General features: G+C 42.4%; 2 protein-coding genes across 3 annotated transcripts in view; one reads left to right on the top strand and one right to left on the bottom strand.

Moving 5' to 3' along the window:
* The first annotated feature begins 420 nt into the window (after nucleotides 1–420).
* On the top strand, nucleotides 421–12,983 carry pcsk9 (proprotein convertase subtilisin/kexin type 9). Its single transcript, XM_061825125.1, has 12 exons — nucleotides 421–597; nucleotides 657–724; nucleotides 3,623–3,851; nucleotides 5,991–6,126; nucleotides 6,193–6,319; nucleotides 7,766–7,914; nucleotides 8,013–8,200; nucleotides 8,270–8,453; nucleotides 10,177–10,353; nucleotides 11,805–11,944; nucleotides 12,055–12,151; nucleotides 12,650–12,983. Exons 1-12 carry the CDS (start codon nucleotides 421–423, stop codon nucleotides 12,781–12,783), a joined length of 1,806 nt encoding a protein of 601 aa, XP_061681109.1. The 3' UTR covers nucleotides 12,784–12,983.
* A 2,354-nt stretch (nucleotides 12,984–15,337) lies between these two features.
* Nucleotides 15,338–19,179, bottom strand: part of usp24 (ubiquitin specific peptidase 24) — a 58,709-nt gene continuing 54,867 nt past the window's right edge. For both annotated transcript variants that reach the window (XM_061825851.1, XM_061825852.1), the window contains 2 exons: nucleotides 18,340–18,450; nucleotides 15,338–16,419 (listed from right to left, as the gene is read on the bottom strand). In XM_061825851.1, the coding sequence (XP_061681835.1) occupies nucleotides 16,357–16,419; nucleotides 18,340–18,450 (174 nt within the window). In that variant the 3' untranslated portion in view covers nucleotides 15,338–16,356. The remainder of the gene's footprint in view (nucleotides 16,420–18,339; nucleotides 18,451–19,179) is intronic.

Below are 19,179 nucleotides of genomic sequence, written 5' to 3'. Positions count from 1 at the left end.
TGGGCCACATGAAATCATGCGCCGGGCCAGATCTGGCCCCCGGGCCTTGAGTTTGACACACGCCACCTAGAAGGTCTGTTTAAAAAAAGCTGCTGACCCTTTGGACCTAATTTTCCTCATTCACTGTTTTTCCGCTTACGCCAAAGCCCGGTCTGATATAAAAGCATTGCTTTGGCACCACGTTCGTGCCAAGGAACTATGTTGAAGTGAGCGGCGTAGCTTCATTTCATCAGTTGGTCTAATAGAAAATAGTGTTTCACTGCAAATTTGTGGCGTCTGTTGGCAATTCTAAACCAAGGGAACCAACAACAACCCGAGGCAGTCGCCCTTCCTTGTCCTTGGCTTTTAATGGGTAGCGGAGTAGAACCGTAACCGCCCTCACACGGACTCTCACCTTCAAGGTCCAGCGCTGCGGAGTCCATGGCGCAAGGGAAGCCGTACCGGTACGGACTGATCGCGGCCGGCTGCTGCGTGGTGGCCGCGGGCCTCTTCATCATGACCAGGGAGAGGCCCCACGTCTACGCCACCATGTGCGCCCTGGGTGGCGGCATGGTTCTGATCGGGACCGCCTGGAGCATGTGCCAGTGTTACCCCAAGGTGGGTTTGGTAGCGGCGGGAAATGTGTGTAGATGTTGATTGTAACGTGTTTTTATTAGGTAGTAGTCATTCCCGGGATGTGGGAGAAGAACCTAGAGGAAGTAACGGACATCAGTCAACATGAGAGGTAAAAAAAAATATGAATACACACGCTTACATTCTTCACTCACTTATAAAATGCATAATTGCTGACAAATACACATGCATATGCTCTTTCTTTTTGCATTTGTCAAACTTTTATTTTGATGGAAGGCACGCCAACACTGTGCCCGATTCGAGTTTTCACGCACAGAAGAGGCACAACAGCTGCCCTACCCTACATCTGCTCTGACGCCATCGCCAGCCTGTCTGCGGCCGCCAGACACTAAAAACTACCCATTATCGTCTTTGGAAAAAAATTGATTTTTTTTTTTTTTTTTTTTGATAGTGGCTGAAGAGTGTCACACTGCAACGATTTGCATTAAATAGTTTTTGTACCTATTCAATTGGACTCTGCTGGGCTAATTTCAGCACTGGTGCTGATGACAACCACCAGGGGGCACATTTACATCCTGTTTGGTGATTGCTGTGATATGTTGACATCGACTGTCCTCAGTGCATTTCTTGCAAATGGCGTTTCCCGGTCTTTTAAATGAAATGTGTAATTTTGACAACCTTGCATATGAAAAATAAATTATATGATACTAAGCATAATAAATATTTTAAAGGGGAAATCCAGTGGGTCCAATAGGTCATGTAATATGTAACCTATTTTGACAATGTGATGTTGAATCCTCTCTCATTTAATAGTGTTTTGAGAAGATTTTTATCGACAATTACGAATTTCCAGAGGTGCTGCCATTTTTGTGAGTCACATGACTTACGTCCGCGGATGTGACGTGTAAGGTTCCGCACCAAAGGCTCGATTACATTGTGCCCAACCCTGATTTCTCAGATTTATCCTCTTCTGATGAAGAAATAGCAGTATCGGTTGATTGGGAAGACGGAGGAATACTTCCATACAGATTTGAACCTGTGGGTGTAAATAATGTTTTAGATTGGGATGCTTCTTCGGGCGGAATGATGCCGGAGTCTGACTACTCGGAGGCCTACGCACAGGAAGCTAAGAGCGTAAACAAAGGCTCCCGGAGCTCCGGGCCGGCAGACGCGGATGGTTCTTCGGACAGGAATGACGCGGAGTCTGACGAGCGTGCTTCAGCGTTCGGCGGAGGGCGCTAGCCGAGCTTCGGCATCTGGTGGAGGCCGTGACTCAAGCTTCGGCGGAAGCGGAGGCCGCTAGCTTAGCTTCGGTGTTCGGCGGAGGCAGCTAGCCGAGCTTTGGCGTCCGGCGGAAGCCGTTAGCTGAGCTTCAAAATACAGTACATATTGCATGACCTATTGGATAAATTGTTCATGCAAAGCACTGCATTTCCCCTTTAAGGAACATTTTAGAATCGTATGTCTAAAATGAAAATCTCTCAGTAAAAAAAACTAAGGTGAAATGCTTTAATTATTTCCAAATATATTTTAAAAATAATGTCCAGTAAAGTAGATGTTTGAATGGAGACAGTATGTTTTTCAAGCACATACAGTACATGGGTAGCTAATATAAGCCCACACAGTACCAGCGCCACCTGAGATAGATAGATAGAGAGAGAGAGAGAGAGAGAGAGCGAGAGAGAGAGAGAGACTCGATATGACATCACCAGCTCCCACCTCCACTTTCTTTTGAGCCTTCTCTGTAATTGGGACCTTGTGTCGAGATTTTCAGTCGTGTAGTTGAGTGCGACACTAAAATGTCAGGCACGGTTGGCTGCGCGCTCTTTTTGTGCGCGTGCTCGCTGGCGATGGACGCGCGCGGCCATACTCACCAAAGACCGGTTCCTTTGATCCAGATGAACGGGACCAGAACCGAATCCGCTGCGGAGTTTCTGCAATGCAACAAGGTGAGGAGCTGAAACACGCATCCAGATCATCTGGATTCAATTTTCACCTTGGATGGCTCAGTTTCAAATGAGTTTACAGATGCATTTATTATTATTATTAAGTGTTATTTTCCATATAATATTTTACAGTTTGTCTTACTTTCATGTATTTTTAAATAGCATTGATTATGTTCAGTTACATGTATTTTTTACATTTCATACCTTTTTTATTTTTACACTTTCAATCTCTATTACTTCAAGGTTTTTGTTTTTTTTATTTTTAGTAGTGTTACAATTTTTTTACCATAATATATATATAAACATGATTACAATTGTTCAAATATTCTTTACATTTTTGAAAACTTATGTACCTACATATATTTTTTTAATTATTTGATTAGTGTGGTGTTACTTATTCATTATTAAGAGTTAAATGTATTTAATATTTCATAGTTTAAATTTTAAGTCTTATTTTTGAATCTCAAAATGTTTATATTTGTCATTTTTCATGAAAATATTTTAGTGTTTTATATTTTTCTACATAATTATTTATTTATCTTTAGAAATTTCATTTTGGAATAATATTTCCTAACATTCTACCACTGACTGAAATGAGCTGTTATCTATTTAGTGTTTATTATTATTATAGTATTTTATTACAAGTATTTATTATTTCAGTCTCACGTTTATATTTATTTTCAATGCTGATAGTATTAGATATTGTTTTAAGTGTTATGACGCATGTTAAACGATTACAAATTTCTTACAATTTCTTAACTTTTTTGGAGGGGGGGCAGAATTTTATATGCATATTTTTTATTTTTCAAAATTTCAACCTTATATTTCAATGAATATAATTAGTTATTATTAACATTTTTAGTTATTTTTTAAAAATATATAAATATAATAAAATAAAATAAAAATGTAACAATTGTTAAAAAATATTTCATCTTATTTTTGCTCTTATAATTACTATAGATTTGCTGTTCTTCTTGTTATTACAAATGTTATTGTCACTGTTAATGATTATTATTGGTATTACAGTAGTTGTTTTGAATGTTATCCTACAATGGTTATACTATTATGTCATACACGCATTTGTGCTACATGAAAAATCATAGCGCTTACCTATTGTTTGTTACGACCTCCTCCATTAAGGCGGCGTGGCGCGTGCCCGGTCGCTTCTTGGTGATACTGCATCAGGAGGGCGACGTGCACGCCAGCGTCCGGAGGCTGAGGACCACCGCGGCCGTGAGCGGCCACCAAGTGGAGGTCCTACGCACCTTCTTCTTCTTTTCGGGGGCTCTTCGAGGCTTCCTGGTCAAGATGAGCAGTGATGTCATTCAACTGGTAAAGGCTTTTATTTGAAATAGTCCTTCTTTTTTTTTTTTTTTATGAGCAAAGAATTGGGATTTTGGTCAGCACTGCTGGACTGACTCCGTGTCAGGACCTCACAAACTGTGCGTTGCATACAAATACATTTCAGCTCCCCACGGGATTTTTTTCACCATTTGACGTGACAGTGACAGGAACTGCACTCACATGCTAATGCATAAAAAAAGGGCATTAGAATTTTAGAAAAGTGATTTATTACTGATTTGACGTGGAAAATTGAGTGTCAAACATGATCAAATGATAAAAATTTGCTCTGGTTTAGTGGATTAATGCGAAATTAGGTGGACACTTGTCCCATAGCAGGATACATGAGAAAGTCTCAAGGACCCACACATGGAATCAGACAGTCTGACATTTTGGTTCGAAGCAGGCATTCATGGGAAATTCCCGGGGGGTGGGGGTTGGGGTCATCCCCAAACACCCATTTCTCCAATCGACGCGAAATTGGGTGGAAAAGTGGATCATAACAGGACACACGAAAAAGTCCCCAAGACCTGTGCGTGGAATTGAAAAGTACGTCAAAGATTTTATGTCAAAATAGCAAAGTAGAGGCAAATTTCAGGACTGTGAAGTTGCAAAAAAATAACCCCAACTCCAGTTTTAACTACAGAAGCAAAATTGGCAAAATGCACAAAAAAAGTCTGAAAAAGCCATGCATGGAATTGAGCAGGACATCACATATTTTAGTTTGGAGCAGCCAATTTGGAGGGAATTCCAGGATTCGAACGTAAACAAACAAAAAAAAAAGTAAGTCACTAACATCAGTTTTCCCTTTGAGCAGGAAACCGAGTGGACAAAAGTATAAAGTTAAGAAAATATTAGCCCCCGACAACAAATTTACTGATCGATGCGAACTTGGGTAAAAAATTTTAAAATGACAGTACGCATATTAAATGCGTGAAATCACACAGAAAGTTGTCTATTATGGATTGAAGCAAGCCATTTTCGGAAAATTCATAATCCCACATTATTAGCACCATTAGCATTATTACAGCTCGTGCACCTACGTCATCAAATCACGTGACTTTTGTTTACGTCTCCATATTGCCGGTCAAGCTAAGCCTTGCTCAATGCTAAGTCGGTTGGAGTCGGTTGTTAGCACGACGCCCAGAGTCTTGTCCAATACCGTCAGACATTTAGAAGGTGAAAATAAACGACGGTACGTGGAAAAATTAGATAAACCCGGCACAGAGGACCCGTATTTAATGCCAAAATCGATGTTTTTGCCGATAAGAAAATGGACTCTTAATTTGCTTCCACTTGTCTTGGACAACTCGTTCTACACATGGATCTGGTGAGTAAGTCGTCGAGATTTACACGGAAAAGTTTGAAAGCGTATAAAAGTCTGGACGCATACGAACACTTCGTTGCTGGATCTGTTCTCAATCAGGAATAAATCCCACATAGTGACGGTTTTGACGGCTCGTGAACGCGGAAGCGTGTTCGGTGACACGTTAACCTTGGCCGGAATCCATCGATCTTTTCAGCTAGTATTTGATACAAATACCAATTTTTAAATAAATGACCCCTGGTTTTAGACAAACTCGCATTCGTTAACAATGATTGAAAAGTAAAAAAATAAAAAAAAAGAGGACAGACGTCGTCTCCAAGGAACGTACACGGAAGTGTATTGCTGCCATACGTTAACCTCTCTGCTGCGACAGACAGCTTATTTTCTTTTTTTAAATACGCATTGTTCTCAAATGAGCCAACTTGGCATTATAAATACTTCTTGGTAATTTGAGATTGAGAAGAATAATTCCTACCTGAAATGAAGCGATGGCTACACAGGCGTGTGTGTATTTTGGTCGGGCACCGTCCATCATGTTTAATTGCCGAAATCCATCGATATTTTCTGGTCTTTTCAGCTGGTATTCCATCGAATGACATCTTTCAATATCTGTCTCATCTGTTGTGACAACCAACAGCATAAAAGCTCTCGGGTATTGTAAATATTCTCCTCCGGTTCAATGTCAGGCAGCTCTGTTTGACCGGCAATATGGCGCAGTGAAAATTGTGACGTCATGTGCGCGAGCTCTATTGCATACATGTACAAAAATTTGACATGAAGAAAAAGTGTAATTTTGCCTTTAGTTGCTGAATCTCCCTCATGTCCAATACGTGGAGGAGGACTCCTTCATCTTCGCTCAGAGCGCCCCCTGGAACCTCCGCAGGTTACTGCACCCTCACCCTGGCGACACCTGGGAAAACGCAACATACAACCCCCCCAGTCAGTCACCCCCCTTCGACACGCGCCCGCGAATGTACGCATCATTGACGAGGCTTCCACTTGCAGATGACGGCAGCAAGGCGGAGGTTTACCTGATGGACGGCGGCGTTCGGGGCTCTCACAGAGAGCTGCGAGGACGAGTGGTCGCCACAGATTCCAGGGACATTCTGGAAGAAGATGCAGTCAAAGTACAAAACAATATCTCGGGACACTTGTTGCTAGGCAGGAGACATAACTGGCACACACGCCAATGGAGAGAAATTTTACATTGGCCATCACTGTGAAGCTGGCTTAGGACACGACCTATGACTTACCGCCTACAATACCGACCAATCAGCCATTCCTAAGAAACTCAATAACTCCGTAGCTCCACTACGATTTTACAATTGAATGGAATATTAAAGCGTGAGTCCATTTTTTGCTCTCCAAAAAAAATTATCCCTACCATTCATGGCTTTGGGCTGTGCCTCAAACCTGGAGCATAAATAATGGACCTTTCCGACCTGTCAGTCGCTCGTACAATAATAGCCAATCAGATAGCCGCGTTGTCTTAACCCCTGTCTTGACACGCCCCTCTCGCCATATTGTCCCACAAGCAATGCTGGTTGTCAGTAGCGGGCGCTTGGAAAATTTAACGTTACGAAGGAAATGGTTCTGAGATGCGCTTGGGGAACGTGCAATTCTGATGAAAGATATCCTCCTAGGTTGATTCATTTTTCAAAGCCTAACACATAGTTGACCAAGTGTCTACTACGGATTAAGGCTCGTGGAAGAACACACGTACAACTAAATGTGGACAATATCAATAAACACAAGGCTGTATGTTCATAGGTAAGTGACGGAGAAGTATCTTCTCTGAGTTTGATTGAATTATTATCAGTGCTTTATACATTGCAGAAGAACAACTTTCACTTTGTTAGTGTATCACTGGCCTGTGTGTAATGTTTTATGCCAAAGAGTCGGGTTAGAAATATGTAAATGCGCCACGTCATGCAAGAAAAATGTCTATTTGGCTATTTGTATCACATCGGAGTTTTAAGACATAGCACTGGGTTCGAGTACGAGCCAAGTCAAATGAATACACTCACTCACTGATAAAGACGACAAAGATATTACCCATGATCTTTCCAAGTAAAAAGTACTCACCCTGCTTTCCATGCGCAGTACGATTCCACTATTTTATCCTGTTGGATTTCAATATGAAGTTTGTGAGGGGTCAAACTTTTTTTGCATCGATCGGCAACATTTGACATTGCGCCCTGCTCCGTCCAAAATCTTAATTCCTTGTACATATCCTTGCGTGAAATAGTTGAGACCTCTCTGTAGAACTCTCTTGGACGAGTCTGACGCATTTAGCAAAAAAAACATACCCCAATATTATCTGGAATACGCGATAGAGAATCGACTTCAAACATGTTCTGTTCAATCGCCATTTTGGAAGCTTGTGGGACATGGCTAAGGGGGCGGAGCTTAAGATCGCCATCAGAAAGGTCCATTGAGTTTCTCCACACCAGCCGAGGCTAGTGCTGAAGCCTGCTCTGATGGTAGGTGAAACATATTTTAAGACGATCAAAACAGTCCAGTTGCCACTTAATACTCTGAGAGGTAATCGGCAACGAAAACTCATCTTCATTGTGTTTCTCCAGGCTAGTCGATGTTACAGTCACGGCACGCACATAGCGGGCGTGGTGAGCGGGGCGGACTTGGGTGTGGCCCGGGGTGCTGGCATCCACTTGGTGCCGGTGCTCAACTGTCATGGGAGGGGCTCCGTGTCGGGGGCTCTGGCAGGTGAGGCTTCTTTGGAATAAATTCAAACAATTGTGACACACGGTGGAGAAAATGGATGGGTGATGGTGGCCAATTGGTCCCTTTTCATTTGTGGCAAGGCTTGGACTACATTTGGGAAAGCGTACGAGGGGCTTCGACAGTCGTGTTGCTGCCCTTCGTCGGCGCCTTCAGCCGCTCAGTGAACGCAGCCAGTCGTGAGCTGGTGGCGAGCGGTAGCGTGGTCGTGGCCGCAGCTGGGAACTACCGAGACAACGCCTGCCTCTACTCGCCGGCGTCCGAACCTGAGGTGACGCCGAGTGGGGGCGAAACAGAAGGGTTAGGGGTGATGATGTCGTTTCACCGCCTCTGTGCGCAGGTGATTGCCGTGGGGGCGGTCGACGTTTGGGACCAGCTGGTAGCGCAAGGGGTGGGCGGCACCAATTTCGGCCCGTGCGTAGATCTGTTTGCGCCGGGTGATGACATCATCAGCGCTAGCAGCGAATGCGACACCTGCTTCATGGCCCGCAGTGGAACCTCACAAGCGGCCGCGCACGTGGCAGGTTTGTGACGTCACGTTGAATCCCTATCGGAGAAAGTTCCACTCCACTCCTGTAGGTAGCAGTCATGAGTATTACGAAGTGGGTGTCAGATGACAAACACTGTCAGGTCACCGGCCGCGTGACAGTTCACATTATTTTTTTTGTATGGAAATTAGTTGTGTACTTAACTGTTAAATAGCTACCTGCCTAATAAACAGTTCACAAACCTAGCAAACAATACATTAAAGAACCAAGTTAACAAACTATGGTACCCAAATGCTACACAAACCAAACCAAACAACCAAAATAATAGCTTGCAACCAAAAAAAAAAAAAAAAAAATCAATTGATTTTACCATAAAGTGTTGGTGTCAAACTCATTTTTATCACGGGCCACATTGTAGTTACGCTTTCTGTTAGAGGGCCATTATGACTGAAACCACGAAAATCTTTAATTGAACCATCATATTTACACAAATTTACCAACCAGTTTTGGAATCACAAATCAACGGTAATGGGTTTTTCAACTATTGTTGATGTTTTGTCACGCAAAAGTACTTGCTATATCTCAACGTCATCATTTATGATATGACACTTTGAAATTTTGGTTCAAATTTGAACAAAAATCATGGAAGTTAATACACATGATTTGCCTTCACGGGCAATGTAAAATCATGCAGCGGACCGCATCTGGCCCCCGGGCCTTGAGTTTGACATCTGTGCCTAATAGCTAGCAAGCTAGCTACCTACCTACTTAACAAATTAGTTGAAAAAAAAAATAAAATGAATCAAGTGATGAACTCACCTTCATAGCAAATGAAATAATCAAGAAAGCAACTAGCTAACTACTTTGGGAACTAGAAAAACTAGAATAATAAAAAGCAAGCAAAGAAGCAAACAAAATAAAAATATAACCAAAGATAAAAATAATTAAAACTGGCTCACTAACTAAATAATATACTCAAACTTAACTAATAAATCAGCTCACCAACTAAAATGATAGCAAGCAAGAACTAGCTTCACTAATTCAATAGCGAGAATTATGGGATAGCTTGGAAGCAGTTAAAGGAAAAAAAATACATCTAATTTGATAGCTAACCAGTGAGCTAGTAAGCTAGCAAGACGAGCTACTGATCTAACAAGCTAGTTAATAAAGTAACTAAATTATATAGTAAAACTAAACTAATTAATCAGCTGACAAACTAAAATGATAGCAAGAACCAACTTCACAAACTCAGTAGCAAACTGGTAAAGAAACAAACTAGAATTATATGATATTTTGGAAGCAGTAAAAGAAAAAAATACATCTAATTTGATAGCTAACCAGTGAGCTAGTAGGCTAACAAGACGAGCTACGGATCTAACAAGCTAGTTAATAAAGTAAATTATGAACTCAAACTAAACTAATTAATCAGCTCACAAACTAAAATGATAGCAAGAACCAGCTTCACTAACTCAGTCGCAAACTGATAAAGAAACAAAGCGAGGAAACAAGTACAATTACAGTATAGCTTAGAAGCAGTTAAAGAAAAAAATACATCTAATTTGATAGCTAACCAGTGAGCTAGTAAGCTAGCTAGCTAGTTGATCTAACAAGCTAGTTAATAAACTAACTAACTAACTCCATCGCGATCAAGCTAACAAACAAACACATTTTCTCATTGGGTAGCGAACTAACCCCCAAAAGATGTAAACATAACTTTACATTTTATTAAAAAAAAAAAAACTCTCTCAATGACTTTCAGGCATCGCGGCAGTGCTCCTGTCATCCAATCAGAAAGCGTCACCGGTGCAGGTACTTCACGCGATGATACGCTACTCCGACGCAGGCGCAGTGGACGTCGGCCCGCTTTCGGCGACGAATCGCCTCAGCACCCCCAACCTGGTGGCCGCCATGCCGCCGCCTGTCAACACCACGACAAGTAAACAATACTTTTATCATCACTTTGGCAGACGTATAATACTCACAAAAAGTTATTGGAGATATAGGGCCTTTTTTGAGTGAAATTTCAAGAACCTAAAATACATTCCCTTTGCAAGATGCATGTAATTTTACTTATAAATGCGTACGTCCGATTTAAATCTGACTCTTTTTTTTTTTGGCACAAACGATGGTGCTTAATGGTGCTAAATCCACAGCAAGTGTTTGATCCATCAATTAGCCAATAGATTTCCGAGGATGTCCACTTCCATCACGCTTCTGTTTAGTCTGTGTAGGAACCCCACTGATATATATATATATATATATATATATATATATATATATATATATATATATATAATATATATATATATATATATATATGTAATAATAATAATAAAGACTGATAGCGCATACACATCGAACGGGATGTCGGTTGGTGGAAGCCAGCTGGCCGCCATCTTGGTACTCCCAAAACGTGTGGAGGACATGGTTTATTACGGGTTGGATTATGGTGGAGTTTTTACTAAAAATTCGGCATATAGAATCAAAACTGGTCGTGTAAGATTGACATTTTTTCAGTTCTGGTAACATGAAGGATTTTTGGTTAGCCGTAAAAGGCAAAGTGCAAAGGAAAGCCATAGAACACCTACACTTACCTAAGGCCTGATTTCCGTGACATGTTAACTTTCCCCAAAATACGCCGTGAAGCATTATCATCATAACATAGCAAAAAACAAAGCATTTTTGTCATAAACACATTAAATTTTAAGTCAATCAGTTCAATATATTTTTGGAAATAAGGAGTCTCAATGGGAAAATACACGCAAAACACGCTGTTCATTTGCTGTCTCTGCCATTTCCTATTTCACACAAATTTAAACTGGTTTCCTCACATTTAAAAATCAAATTGAATTTGCAGAGTTCTGTATTATGAAATTCATCAAAGATTTCACAGAAAATGTGTTTTCTTGCTTATCCACTGATGAAGTTTGGGAAAACATTGACATCGCTTTTTCGCGAAAAACCGTCAGCCTATAAAGGTGGAGCAGAGAGTGAACAGTCAACAACAACAACCGGAAACAAAACTTTGTCCAAGTGAATTAAACTCATCAGAAAATATATACATTAAAAAAAACCTTTACAAACAAATTTTAACCGTGTCAAAGTAAACCTTTCTAACTTACCTGTGGAATGTTTTCTCACAGCAACGGAACTGGCGATTCTGCACACCTTGGCATGATTGTTTTGGGAGTGTCAAGATGGCGGATGGCGACTTCAGTTTTGGTGGCCATTGAGCCATCCAGTCTTTTTTTATTTTTCGAACAGTAGTATAACCTGCCAACTGAACTGACGTCATCCACTTAACATCCCCAACCTTTTGGGAGATTTTTCCATTGTGCAAATGGAGAAGTTTACCAAAATAACACACCTACGTTTTGGTTAAACTAGGTGGGGGGCTTCTGTGTCGCCCCGTGTGGTCAGAGAAGGCCGGACCCCCCGAGACCATTGCTCGTTGCCGTCGGGGGGAGCTGATGCTGGACTGCCGAAGCCACCGTCCACGCGGAAGCCGACCCGGGCGAGCCGTACGCGTAAGCTGAGGAATGTTTGCGTTATAAACTCGAAAATTTAGTATTTTGATGAAAGTGACACAGAAACGTAAACATGGTAGCCATTTTAACCCCCCCCCCTCTCCTTTAAGGTAAAACATGCCGACGTGATGGAGTGCGTGGCCCGTGGGGCAGTTCATGCCGTGGCCCGCTGCTGCGTGACGGACGGCCTGCCACCCCACCTATCAGGTACATCCGTCCATTTTCTTTGCCGCTTATCCTCACGAGGGTCCTCAATGGGCACGAGCGGGGCACACCCCGAACTGGTTGCCAGCCAATCGCAGGGGACATACAGACAAACAATTGCAGTCACAATCACACCTACGGGCAATTTAGTGTGTCCAATTAACGTTGCATGTTTTTGGGATGTGGGAGGAAACCAACGCTGGCACGGGGAGAACATGAAAACTCCAAACAGGTGGGGCTGGAATTAAACCCGGGTCCTCAGAACTGTGAGGCCAACGCTTTACCAGCTGATCCACCGTGCCGCCCTCCTGCGTGCATCAAACCCAAAATCCCACTTTAAGACTGTTAACAAGTCTGTTTGGCTGAGGTTGTGGGTTCGAACCTGGGCTTCGGCCTTCTTGTGTGCCGTTTATTTGTTCTCCTCGTACGTCTGAAAACAACATGCGCGTTAGGTCCGTTGACGATGGAATTGTTGACAAACGTGAATGGTTGCGGTTCTAGGCTCCGAGTGCAGAGTTTCAGAATTGGGGGACGGTCCTTCCTGTCCTCCGGGCTGGACCCCGACCGAGTGGAGCCCGGTCGCCGAGGGCGACACCGAGGGGATCGCCGTCTGCTGTCGCCGCCGAAGAGTGTAAACTTGAACTCGCGTTCTTTACGATGCGGCCAATCAGGGGCGAGCAGCGTGAAATCAAAATCACGCAATCAAATGGAACGCATGACGAGGCGGCAGATAATCAGCTTGATTACGGTCGGCCTGATTAACATTCAAGTCCGCGTGTGGCTTTGTAGAACTTAACAAGCTCACAGCGGTAATTGTTGTTCCGTTCAAGCCCGATTATTACTGTACATTCATGATTTAGTTTTTATATTAGAAGTCACATTAGACTACTGTATTTTCTGTCATCTAAAATTATTAAAATTATTTGTTCCTCATAAGGCAAGGCAAATGTAATCAAAATCCTGGAGTGCATAACCATGAATTTATAAACATCCTGTACATTCATCCATTTTCTTTTGCTGCTTATCCTCACGAGGGTCACGGGGAGTACTGGAGCCTATCCCAGCTGTCGACGGGCAGGAGGCAGGGCACACCCTGGACTGGTTGCCAGCCAATCGCAGGGCACATGGAGACAAACAACCAATCACACTCACAATCACACCTACGGGCAATTTAGAGAGTCCAATTAATGTGGCATGTTTTTGGGATATGGGAGGAAACCGGAGTGCCCACCCAGAGAAAACCCACGCAGGTACAGGGGAGGGCATGCAAACTCCACACAGGCAGGGCCGGGATTGAACCCGGGACCTCAGATCTGTGAGGCCAATGCTTTACTGTGCCGCCTTGTCATCACTAGTGTGAAAATATTCTGACCCATTCTTTGGGCGGGCAAAATATTAGATGAATCAAGAAATCCAGAAAAATAAAAATGTAATTTTTTTTTTTTAATAGTTTAGAAAAATGTTTGTTCAAATGGCATCTGTTTGTTTGCACAGCAGTTTAGCGAGGGGCCCTTTTTTTCTTTACTAAAACTTAACTTAAATATAATAATTGCACTAATAATTATTTAAATGTTTATGTGGGTGAACTGATAACAGAGGGAGTACTGTATTTTTAAAATATTGAAAAATTAAGAAAAAAAAATGGGCTCCAGGAAAAGGGCTGGTGCTGGTGCACCACTTGGGCTCAATCTGTGCACGTGCACTGTATAACTACTCGTCATATTTATACCTCCAAAAACAAAAATCATCTTCATTTTTGGGGAAAAATATAAGGAACTCACTTTTGGTACATCTTCAGTGTCTCACAAGTACAGCAAATAAACATCAAAGGGTTAGAAAAGAACTTGCGCATTCCAGTTTATTTTATATCAAATCTCCCCCCCCCCGTAATCAAACTTTGTTGTACAAATTAAAACTCGGGTGTTTTAACATGCATTACACACACACACACACACACACACACACACACACACACAAAAAGTGATGGCAGATTGTGATCCCCCCCCCCCAAAAAAAATCCTACTGACAGTAAAACTCGCACATCACTTTTACTGTATTTTTTTTCCTTTGAAGACGTGAGAGGAAGTGCTCACAAAACAGCACAGTGGAGGGGAGGGGGGGCTGTTCCCCCCCCCCAAGTCACCCTCAAACACGCACACACACGCATGCTTCACATCAGGAACTTGCGACGTGAGGGGGGAGACGGTGATCCTCCAAATTGCTTCCTAGGTCCTCGCCGTGTAAACATTGACCTTTTAAAGCGCCCCCCCATCCAAGATACATGCACACGCACACACACACACAGTTACATTATCGTCACAGAGGCTACGGCGGGGGGTGGGAGGTGGGCGTTATCGGGAGATTAAGGCACTTCGGAACCCCCGATAACTGGGCTACACGTGTGTGCGCGTTATTGAGTCGAAGCTACGGCTTTCCGCGTGCGTGTTAAAAAAAAATAAATGGCACAAAAGAAACACACAAAAAAAAAGGTAAATAAAAGCTTGTCCGAGGTAATAACAGCATTCAGGAGCACGCGGATGTATGTGTGTGTTCCGAGTCAAAGCTATTGGGTTTTCTCGTGTGTAACTGTGCAGCACAAAAGATAGAAAATGGCAAAAAAAAAAAAAATAATAAAAATGGCAGAGGTAACATTGTTTATGAGCAATGCAGGTGTGTGTCAAAGCTACATCTGTGTTCCTGCGCGTGTGCGGTTTTGATGGCACAAAAGACAAATCGAGGCAAACAGGCAAATAAAAACGTGGCAGAGGTAACATTAGCATGTGTCGTGAACGAGAGTGCGTGTGAGAGAGAGAGAGAGAGAAAGAGAGAGAGACATTGGCATCGACAAAGAACCCCAGCCCATTCCGTTGCGCGTTTCTTGCATAAGGCTCGCACCCGAGTCCAAAAAGGGCGGCAGAGAGCGTATTTGGAAAAAAAAAAAAGAAAAAAAAAAAAAGGCGTGTTCAAGCATATTTTTTAAAAAAAACAAAAAAGGTGTTGAAGCATATAAAAAAAAGAAAAAAATGCGTGTTGAAGCATATTAAAAACAAAAAAAGAAAAGGTGTGTTTTAGCATATTTAAAGAAAAAAAAGGTGTGTGGAAGTATATTTAAAGGAAAAAAAAGGCATGTTGAAGCATATTTTTTTAAAAAAAGAAAAAAAAGGCGTGTTCAAGCATATTTTTTTAAAAAAAAAAAAGAAAAAAAGGTGTTGAAGCATATAAAAAAAAGAAAAAAATGCGTGTTGAAGCATATTAAAAACAAAAAAAGAAAAGGTGTGTTTTAGCATATTTAAAGAAAAAAAAGGTGTGTTGAAGCATATTTAAAGAAAAAAAGGCATGTTGAAGCATATTTTTTTAAAAAAAGAAAAAAAGGTGTTGAAGCATGTAAAAAAAAAAAAAAGGTGTGTTGGAGCATATTTAAAGAAAAAAAAGGTGTGTGGAAGTATATTTAAAGGAAAAAAAAGGCATGTTGAAGCATATTTAAAGAAAAAAAAGGCGTGTTGAAGCATATTTAAAAAAAAAAGTGTTGAAGCATATTTAAAAAAAAAGGGAAAAAAAGACGTGGTGCATTTGAAGTGACGCTAGGAACAGAGTAGCAACTAGTAGTGTTAAAAATGAAAAACAAAAAAAAAGGTGAGAGCTCAAGAGGAAGCGCGCAGTGAACGTGTCAAATAAAGTGCATACTTCGACCCCCCCCTCCGCATACACACACACGCCCCCTCCCCTCGCCCCCCCTCCACTCCTACCAAGCAAGTGCTTGTGCGCGTGTTCACTTGGAGGTTCCTCTAGAGGACTTTTTAAAACATTAATTTACATCAATGCAACAAATGGTTGACGGTGAGTGTGTGTGTGTGCGTTTGTGAGGAAAACAATAAACAAAGGGTAAAATGCCCCCCCTTCTCCCTGTAAAAAGATGATTGCGGATGGAGGAAGATTGGTCGCTTCCCCTTTTAATCCAAACTTGCCCTTATAAATCATCTCCGTGGAAGTAATGAATGATTTTGTCTTTTTTTTTTGTTTGTTTTTCCCTCTCCTGCGTCAAGTTGTTCCGATTGGCTTGTCTGTTGTTGGTTTTGTTTTTTTTTCCTCTCCAAAACGTCCCTGGGCCAATGGAAGCGCCCCGACTAGGGTTGGGGCTGCGTGGCGTCGGGCCCGTGCTCCTTCCGGACGGGGCTCACCCCCCCCCCCCCAAAAAAAAAAAAAAAGAGCTAAGGGTCCACGTCCTCCAGGTCGCTCTTGGAATCGCCGAGCATCATGGGAGACTCTGATCCCTGTCAAAGGGGGAAAATTGGCTTGAGCGTGAAATAAGTACGTATACATACGGTAAAGAAAACAAGTATTTGAACACAGGGGTCTGAAATTTTCATCGTGGGTGCATGTCCACCGTGAGAGAGATAATCTAAAAAAAAAAAAAATCCAGAAATCACTGATTTTTTTAACTATTTATTTGTATAACACACCTGCAAATAAGTATTTACAGCTAGAATTCTGACCCTCAAAGACCCCTTAGTCCGCCTTTAAAAGTCCACTTCCACTATTATCCTGAACCAGATGCACTTGTGTGAGGTCGTTAGCTGCATAAAGACAACCTGTCCACCCCATACGGTCAGTAAGACTCAAACTTGTAACATGGCCAAGACCAAAGAGCTCTCCAAAGACACCAGAGACAAAATTGTACAACACACGGCTGGAAAGGGCTACGGAGAAATTGCCGATCAGCTTGGTGGAAAAAAGGTCCACTGTTTGATCAAATCATTAGAAAATGGATGAAGCTAAACATTGCGGTCAATCTCAATCGGAGTGGAGCCCCATGCAAGATATCACCTCGTGGGGTCTCAATGATCCTTAGAAAAGTGAGGAATCACCCCAGGACTACACGACAGGACTTGGTCAATGACCTGAAAAGAGCTGGGACCACTGTTTCCAAGGTGACGGTTGGTAATACGCTAAGACGTCATGGTTTGAAATCATGCATGGCGCCAAAGGTTCCCCTGTTTAAACCAGCACACGTCAAGGTCCGTCTTAAGTTTATAGAGGAGTCATGGGAGAAAGTTTTGTGGTCAGATGAGACCAAAATGGAACTTTTTGGTCATAATTCCACTAACCGTGTTTGGAGGAAGACGGATGATGAGTTCCATCCCGAGAACACCGTCCCTACTGTGAAGCATGGGCGGTGGTAGAATCATGCTTTTGGGGTGTTTTTTCTGCACATGGGACAGGACGACTGTACTGTATTAAGGAGAGGATGACCGCGGCCATGTATTGTGAGATTTTGGGGAACAACCTCTTTCCCTCAGTCAGAGCAAGATGGGTCGTGACTGGGTCTTTCAACATGACAATGACCCGAAGCACACAGCCAGGAAAACCAAGGAGTTGCTCCGTAAGAAACATATCAAGGTTCTGGCTCCAGACCTAAACTTAAAAGAAAATCTTTGGAGGGAGCTGAAACCCCGTGTTTCCCAGCGACTGCCCAGAAACTCGTCTGATCTAGAGAAGATCTGTGTGGAGGACTGGCCCAAAATCCCTCTTGCAGTGTGTGAAAACCTGGTGAAAAACTACAGGAAACATTTGACCTCTGTAATTGCAAACAAAGGCTACTGTACCAAATATTAACATTTGTTTCCTCAGGTGTTCAAATACTTATTTGCAGCTGTATCACATAAACAAATCATACATTGTGATTTCTGGATTTTTCTTTTTAGATTATTTCTCTCACGGTGGACATGCACCTACGATGAAAATTTCAGACCGCCTCTTTGATTTCTCAGTGGAAGAACTTGCAATATAGCAGGGTGTTCAAATACTTATTTTCTTGACTGTACATAGATATGCACAAAAAAGTCATTATAAGACTAAAGACATACTGTATTACCAGACGATAAAACCCGTCATTTTCTGCTAAGTTATTAACCCATAACTTCAATGCAAGGATAACGCTTCACTATAAAAAAACTCGCGATTGAGGTTATAATCTTATTTTTTTTTTTGTATGCCGCACACGCGTCCGTGAAATACGTCCACTCGGGAAAAAGAACAAGGCAGCTCGACGTCTGTCTAATTGCACGTGTGGGAGGTGGAAAATTGCCAGGCGCACGTTGCCTACCTCTGCACGTCTATCATCCCACACACTCGCGCACGTGCGCCCGGGCAACGTGACGGCGCAGCGGCGCGGGGGGCTTTTTGGCCTTTACCTGTCTCAGGCTGCGCTCGGCGTTCTCGTTGGCGGGGCTTCCGTCGGAGCCGTTGCTGCTGCCCGACTGCTCCTTCTCGTTCAACAAGGCCGTGGCGTAAGCCAGAGTGTCCTTCGCGGGTTCAAACGCACAAACACAAATGCATACACGTGTTTTTCCACAATAGATGGCAGACAAGCCAAAAGTATTTCTACTTTTGTATATTCATATACATATTTTAGAATAATAAAATATATATAGCGGCACGGTGGCGCAGCTGGAAAGTTCTGAGGACCCGGGTTCAATCCCAGCCCTTCCTGTGTGTTCCCCGTGCGTGCGTGGGTTTTCTACAGGTGGGCACTCCGGTTTCCCCCCACACTCCAAAAACACGCAACATTAATTGGACGCTCTAAATTGCCCCTAGGTGTGATTGTGACTGCGATTGGTTGTTTGTCTCCATGTGCCCTGCGATTGGCTGGCAACCAGTTCAGGGTGTACCCTGCCTCCTGCTTGATGACAGCAGGGATTGGCTCCAACACTCCAGTGACCCCTGTGAGGATAAGCAATTAAGAAAATGGATGGGTGGAAAATATATATATATATATATATATATATATATATATATATATGGGGGGGGGGCTTAACCCCTGTGAATGGGGAAAAACTGTACACACATGCACATTGGAAATGTGTCTATATGCACAGACCTACACACACAGTGGATATAAAAATACTTGTGAAAATCTTGTGATGTAAAAATCAGCAATTGAAATAATGTCGTTGCACAAGTGTACACACCCTCATAACTGGGGATTTGGCTGTGTGTGTGTACTCAATCGCATATAAACTCATTTCAAATAC

Source organism: Syngnathoides biaculeatus, chromosome 7 (assembly GCF_019802595.1).
Source record: "Syngnathoides biaculeatus isolate LvHL_M chromosome 7, ASM1980259v1, whole genome shotgun sequence".
Classification (NCBI taxonomy): Eukaryota; Metazoa; Chordata; class Actinopteri; order Syngnathiformes; family Syngnathidae; genus Syngnathoides; species Syngnathoides biaculeatus.
This window is presented reverse-complemented; position numbering and strand designations above follow the sequence as displayed.

Coding starts and splice junctions, on each gene's coding strand:
- pcsk9 (XM_061825125.1), top strand. CDS start 421: ATGGCGCAAGGGAAGCCGTACCGGTACGGACTGATCGCGGCCGGCTGC. Junction 6,127..6,192: donor CGCAACATACAACCCCCCCA/GTCAGTCACCCC, acceptor TTCCACTTGCAG/ATGACGGCAGCAAGGCGGAG. Junction 7,915..8,012: donor CGTGTCGGGGGCTCTGGCAG/GTGAGGCTTCTT, acceptor ATTTGTGGCAAG/GCTTGGACTACATTTGGGAA.